We start from the raw sequence: 7679 nt of genomic DNA, 5'->3' as shown, positions 1-7679 counted from the left end.
TGTTATATGAACAACTCAAATATATATTAATTAACCTCCATGATACACATTCAATGGTAATTCCCAACTGTACAATAAAGTCACTATATATATACTGAATTCCAAGACAAAATACAGAGACGTGAAATTAATGATAAAGAATGCTATAGGGTAAAACATTTAAGTCTAGTGGCATATAATGGAGGGAAAGAATGTACAAGAATCATCTCCTATTTTCTCTTGTGGAAAGGAAAAATGAGCAGAAAAAATTTTCATGTTTGTTAACAAAATGTCAAGAGATGTTGCATACTTTCTTCACATGCCATCTCTGGAAGGAAGATCATGGTATGTTTGAGTGAGTGTTAAGTTCCCTTCTCGCTCATTCGACTCAATAAGCATCATCACTACTTCCCGCATTGATGGCCTCTTAGTAGGAGACACACTTGTGCATAGTAAAGCAAGCTTCAAAACAGTGAGCATGTGATTCATGGTGGTTTGGTCTTCCAGATCGACACGACTATCGAGTATCCCTGGTGTCAATTTGTAGTTGTGGTCCCGGATATGGGTTCTCACCCATGTGACAAGATCACCTCCTTGCTCTAGGGGCTGAACTGGAGTCCTTCCCGTTAGCAACTCCAAGAGCACAACACCATAACTATAAATGTCACACTTTTCTGTCACCTTCATGGTATATGCATATTCTGCCATACAGGATAAAATGGTTCACCAAACAGTAATTGATAACTAATCAAGTTTAACCCCCTAAGGTATTGCATAAATTGAATAGGAAAAAATAAAATTGGCATAAGGTTCTTTTAAATAACATTTAATATTTGTTGTCATCTTTAGAAATGAGGATTATGAAAAATGAAATTTTCACATTAAGGGGATATAAAATTTACTCTGAAAATGTGCAGAAATGAATAATATATATATCAACATCACATTGTCATGTGTAAGTGTGATTTATTCAAATAATCTCAGATTCAAACCTTGTTGTATGGTTGTACCTATGTGCCTAATTCCTTATTTAAGGGTCATGTAAACGACAAAATAATTGGCAAAGTCATTACCAGAAACATATCTGAATGATTGTAACAATATCAGATAGTCTCTTTAATCATCAAAATCTTTGTGATCAGAAAAACCAATTTGAAAACTTCTTGGTGTATAAAACCCATTTTCTTCAATTAGAAAAAACAATGTTTATGAGCATGAAGTGAAACTGCAAATCATAAGCTATAAGGAGCAACTGACAATAATATGATCTACCTTGATAAACTAGACTATCTATTATGTAAAAACTAGTTATAAAGTGAAGAAGAAAGTTTATGGTACTTTACTAACTAGAACAGAATAGGAGCTTACCAGGAGCAATATAGCCATAAGATCCAGCAACAGCAGACATTGATTTTGACTGTGGCATGTCAATCACTTTGGCCAAACCAAAATCACCAACATGGGCCTCAAAATTTTCATCCAGCAGAATGTTGTTAGATTTTATATCACGGTGAATAATCTTGGGTTTGCAGTCATGATGCAAGTAGGCAAGACCCTCAGCAGCTCCAAGAGCAATCATGAACCGAGTTGGCCACTCCAAACTACTTGCAGAACCATGCAATAGTTCACCTAAGCTTCCTCTTTCCATGTACTCATAGAGCAGAAGGTTGGAACCCTGGTGATAGCAAAAGCCATACAATTTTACTATATTCCGATGCCTTATCCTTCCCAAAGTCGATATTTCAGCCCTGAAACTAGTCTCAATGTTGTTCCCTTCCCTGTTAGATGCTAACTTCTTCACAGCAATGATCTTACCAGATTTCATCACTGCCTTATAAACAGTTCCACATGCTCCCTTACCAATAACATAGCTTTCATCAAATCTTTTTGTAGCTTCAACTAGATCTTGGAATGTGAAGCCTTCCTTTGGAGGGAAATAGATATCTGAATCTGGGGAGGGAGGCTCAGTGCCTTCAAAGGAATCAATTGACTCGCGAGGACGTCTCATAAAATGCAAAATAACTAGGATGAAAATGAGTGAAACACCTCCAACAGAAGCTGCAATGATCATGACTATTTTAGCTCGAGGAGAATCAAAACTTTTCCCTGGAGAATCAGAGTGAGAAGCTGGATTGGTGTTGCAGTCACCGAGAGGTGCACCACAGAGGCCTTTGTTACCACCAATGAAGCTGCTTACATCCATACTTTGGAAAATTTTAGTGGAAGGAATAGGTCCAGAGAGGTTATTGTATGAGAAATTGCACCCCAACAAGCTTGAAAGTTCTTCAAATGTGCTGGGAATTTCACCATCTAAATTGTTGTTATTGAGAAAGAGATATTCAAGCATGTTGAGATTGCCAAGCTGAACTGGTATTCTTCCAGAAAGGTTATTGTAACTGAGATCCATTGCAATTTGCAAGCTTGAAAGAGAACCTAAGTGGGGAGGTATTTCGCCAAAAAAATAATTGCCATCCATCAACAACCAGTTCAAATGAGACAGGTTGCCTAATGCTGAAGGAATATATCCAGAAAGCTTATTCTCTGAGAGCTTGAGAATCTCCAAGTGCTGAAGTGTTCCAAGCTCATCAGGCAAGGAACCAGAGAAGTTATTCTGACTGAGATCAAGCCGCTGTAGCCTTTGACACGAAAAAATTTCACGAGGGATACTTCCAGTGAAAAGATTTGATGAAACATTAAATGTCACCAATTGAGAGAGATTTCCTATTTCCTTAGGCAACTCCAATGTGAAGTAATTGTTTGCAATATGAAGCCGTTGCAATTTGTGGCAGCTTCCAATATCAGCAGGAAGTGGACCACTGAACCTGTTCTCATTCAAATCAATGGCAGTCAAGTTCTCCAGCTTACACAATTCTAAAGGGAAGCTGCCAGTAAGCCTGTTTCCAAGTAACAAAACCTGTGCCAATGATTTACAGTTCAGTATCCCTGTTGGAATATTTCCATATAGCTGATTAGATGCCAGATTCAACAACATCAAGTGAGAATCTCGACATAGATGAGGAGGTATTCTTCCTGTCAAGTTGTTGTCAGAAAAATCAACCACCCAAAGAGGACTACGAAGTCCAAGTCCCTGAGGAATAATGCCACTTAGGGAGTTGTCAAAAAGTTGCAACTGATACATTTTAGTCAAATATTGGAAGCCAAATGGAATTGGACCTGTGAGATTATTTATAGACAGGTCCAGCTTTGACAGGTTCTTCAGGCTACTAAACTCATTTGGTATAACACCAGTTAGATGGTTCTCAAAGAGAAAGAGCAAACTTAGACCACTTATTTTGCCAATCTCTGAAGGGATACCACCTACTAAAGTGTTCTCTGAGAAATCAATGCTTAAACACGAAGAAAGATTTCCAATTTCCCTTGGAATGGTTCCATTCAACTTATTTCTATAAAGATAAAGCCACCTCAATGATTTCAGGTTCCCAATTTCCTTAGGTAAAGGTCCAACAAGATTATTCCCATATAAAGCAATGTTCTCAAGACTAGTACAATTACCAATCTCTTTTGGAATAGGTCCTGTCAACTGGTTTCCCCATAAAACTAGTTCTTTCAATCTGTTAAGCATCCCAATCTCACTTGGAATCTCCCCTCCTATCTGATTTTGTGCAAGACCAAGACGCATTAAGCTCTTACATCCACTAATTTCCTTTGGCAAGCTACCGGTAATGTTATTTGCCCCAGCTCTGAAATTTACAAGATTCTTAAGATTTCCAATGGAATTAGGCAGGGGTCCAACAAGAAAGTTGCTATAGGCCACTAACTCAACCAATGAAGATAAGTTTCCAAACTCAACTGGAATCTCACCAGAGAGTTTGTTGTTGTAAATATTCAAACTTTTCAAAACAGACAGCTTACCCAATTCAGCAGGAATTGGCCCCTCAAACTGATTGTTGTTCAAATAAAGATATTTCAAATTCAAGCACTCACCAATCTCCTTGGGGATATTTCCAGTCAGCTCATTGAAAGAAAGATCAAGATTAGTTAGATGGATCAGACTCCCAATGCTAGCAGCGTCTAGAGTTCCAGAAAGATTCATTGAACTCAAATTAAGAGACACAACCACAGAATTGTTATTACTATCATGAGCGCAATTTACACCTATCCATCCACATGGAGTTTCATCATTAGACCTCCAATTTCCCAAAACATTAGATTTGTCATGAAGTCCCTTCTTAAGCTCTAGGAGGATTTGCCCCTCAGTGTTCAACCCCTCAGTGCTACAAAAAAGTAAAGCCAATAGCAGCAAAATAACATAATACGCTTTTGCCAAAATTCTTCCCTCCTTGATATCCCCAGCCATCCTAATATTCAAGACCTGCACAAGCAATCCATCAATCAGACATCAGTCACTTTCACAACTTAGACAAAAAAAACAAATTGTTGATAATCTATTACCAATCAATCGAGAATTGATTATGTAATTGATCGAACACTACTTAAAAACGGTCATTCTACTGAGAAATGAAACAGTCTAAATTTTCTTGGAGTAGACCCAATGAACAGAAGCTCAAAATTCAAACTTGGAGTCGGCCCAATGAACTTGAAGTCATATTCAACAAGACCAAACACCATTCCCAGAATCTAATGAATCAGTGTAAAGACACACACACAGAAAGCCACGATTCAAAATAGTTAAAAACAATAACAGGGTAAGAAAAAACACACCTTTCATTCAAAGACCACCATCACTTATCAAAAAGGAGAAAATAACAAACGGAGCAGGTCCACCACTTGGGATCAACAACTCCTTGTGAATGAAAATTGAGAAGAACCATGAAGTTAATGAAACTAGCCAAAAATAGAATATACCCACGTTGCCTTTTGGAATGAAAAGTGGGGATCTTCGATCTGAAACAGCAAAAGCCAAGATTTTGAGGAGAAAAATCCAAACCCCTTTTTAGCAGGGATTGAGAGAAAGAAGCAAGACTCAAGGTTCAATGAATCAGAAAATGAATATCCATCATCCTCCTGGGGTGGCAATATTTGTGGCTTTTCTCTGTTTGTGGGGTTTGGCATAAGGGAATGAAAGAATGAGTGCAAAGGATCAACCTTTTTTAGGGGTGAAGTTTTAATGGCCGACAAAGCATGCTTTCACCTTTCACTTATAGGATCATTTTCATTGTCTCTCTCTAATACCCAAAAGGGTCTTTCTTTGCTGTTGTTGTTGATCACACCCTTTTCAAGTGTTAGACAGAAGTGGAGAGAATAAAGTTTTGTAGAATTTTTCTTAGGAAAACTTTGGTAGTTTTGTTTTGTTTGCTTGTGATTGTGATTGTGATGGCTAGGGAAGTTCCTTCATGGGTTTAGTAGGTGGGCGCTGAAATCCTTGTAGGTGTAGTCGTAGTTGTACATCATACTCCCGACCTTTACTACGCGTCACGCTTTCAGCCAATCTTTTTTCGCCACGTGGACTTTCAGTAAATCTTCTGAGTTCTGAGTTCTGAGTTCTGAGTTCTGACTACCCCAATCTAGTTAAGGTTGTTCCAAATTGTGTACCATACCATGCTCTGCATATTTTATGATATTTTACAATAGGAAAAGAAGGTTACGAGAATGAGATTTAACTTCTAAACTTTACTGAAATCATATTATCAATTCATTGTTTGTGTGTGTATAAAGTGAGTTGCATGATTTTAGGGGTATATGAATTTGGTTTTGAAGATAATTTGTTTGATCTCTGCAGGTCAAGTGAGTTAGAACTAGCTAAATTTTTGGTCTATTTAAAGGTTAGAGTATTTGACTCAATTCTTTTAACTCGCCTGTTATATGGGGTTGAAGTCAGTCATTAACAGCTAGCCCACCAAACAATTAACTTTTAATAACATTAATTAATTAACTAAATTGTACTATTAGTTTCTTTGTTTTTATTAATATATAACTTTGATCTATCTATTTTAAAATTACGATATTTAATCTTTTTAATTTTAAAAATATGAAATTTTGATTTTTTTTATTAAATTCATATTTATTAATCATTAAATTTTAATGTTTATTTAAACTTAAATAATGTAATATTCTAAATATGACATTCGAAAATAAAAATACTAAAAAAAATTATGTAAATAGAATTTATTAATAAAATAAGTAATAATGACTTATTATAATATACAAAAATAAATATTTTTTGGTATGTGTTTTTTTGTTTTTGTTTTTATATGTTATGTTTTTAAGTAGGGACAAGTTATTAAGTAATTTTAAATTTAATAATCAAAATTATAGATCAATAAGAATAAAAAAAATGCAATTTAACATAATTAATTTTTATAATATTATGGTTTAGTAAGTTTTTGATATTTAGTTTGTAAAATATATATATATAAAGAGGGATCCGTTTACTCTAGGAGTAAGTTTACCTAAACTTACTTTGTTTAATAACTCATGTTCTATATTAAATTTCAACGATCCAACCGTTAAATTTAAAGTTTTGAATACATAAATTAAATCTACAAATTTTTAAAAAATTTAAAAATCATTTAATATTTTGTTTCATTAATTCAAATTGACAGATAATCATAAAATTATTTTATACATTAATTTGAATTAATGAAACGAAATATCAAGTAGTTTTCAAATTTTTTAAAATGTGCAAATTTGATCTATGTAATAAGAACTTTAAATTTAACAGTTGTATCGTTGAAATTTGATGTTGAACATAAGTTATTAAACGAAGTAAGTCTAAGTAGACTTACTCTTGAAATAAACAGATCTCTCTTCTCTCTATATATATATATATATTAAAATATTAGTTTCTATTTAAGGTGGGGAAAAATATAAAGCACATCAACACTTGGGGCTGGAAAAAGGGGCCCTACCAAATATCTAACCGGTTTATACAAGAGGCCCTACTAATCTGAAGGACACAGACTGATATGTGGCATGGGGTTGGGTAAGATAGTTGCTTAAGCTTTCCATCCAAATTCTATGTCCCCATCCAATATATATTGTGGGTTTTTCCTTCTCACTTCCCATCATTCAATCTTGAAAAGGTTGACCTTTGGTCCCACTAAGAGCTACTCCACAAGCAATTGGAGCACATGTGAGGTGAAGGCATCACTTTCTCATAACTTTATATTAGGAACTTATTGTGTGTGTTTGATAGGATATTGATGAAGTAATATGCACTTCAATTGTGCATGCTTCTCTGGGGTTAGGCTTGATTCCACTCAAATTATAATTCCCTTCACAACATGGAATGCCACTGTACCTAAATGGGTAGATTAAGATTTTATTGCACAATGTTTGTCCTTTTGGAATTCCATGGTATAAACGCCAAAACTTTCAACACTACTCGTCAAATCTCATGTCTTCTTTGCCTATTACTTTTCCTTTTAATTATCCTTGCAAGGTTTAGATAACGATTCTAGGTGGAAATTATGATAACGATTTTTCTTAATAAAATATGCGATAAAGTTGTCGAAACACACAATAAGTATCATGTGACTTGTATAAACTTCTTTTTTATCTTAATCTTTTTGGTAAATATTAAAAAAACTAAAAGAAATATATATTAAAATTATAAATATCTATATATATAGATAATTAATTTAAGTGCAATTTAAAAATTATGTAGTGTGAATTTAGTTTTCATTAAGCACATGCTTGATTTCTAGACAAATGTCTAAAATAACGCAAAAATTACTTGTTGAAGATTCAAAGAGTCATTGATCTAAGTTTTCTTAACA

At 34.5% G+C, this 7679-nt stretch overlaps 1 protein-coding gene across 1 annotated transcript; it reads right to left on the bottom strand.

Moving 5' to 3' along the window:
- LOC109792636 (uncharacterized) lies at window positions 1-5304 on the bottom strand. The gene is made up of 3 exons (XM_083060318.1): window positions 4663-5304; window positions 1348-4312; window positions 1-680 (listed from the first exon to the last, which is right to left on the bottom strand). Exons 2-3 carry the CDS (start codon window positions 4295-4297, stop codon window positions 295-297), a joined length of 3336 nt encoding a protein of 1111 aa, XP_082916444.1. The 5' UTR covers window positions 4298-4312; window positions 4663-5304; the 3' UTR covers window positions 1-294.
- Window positions 5305-7679: the final 2375 nt, after the last annotated feature.

This window comes from Cajanus cajan, chromosome 7 (assembly GCF_000230855.2).
Source record: "Cajanus cajan strain Asha chromosome 7, NIPB_CcT2T_4, whole genome shotgun sequence".
Classification (NCBI taxonomy): Eukaryota; Viridiplantae; Streptophyta; class Magnoliopsida; order Fabales; family Fabaceae; genus Cajanus; species Cajanus cajan.
The sequence above is the reverse complement of the archived record's forward strand: the minus strand, read 5'-3'. Positions and strand labels throughout refer to the sequence as shown.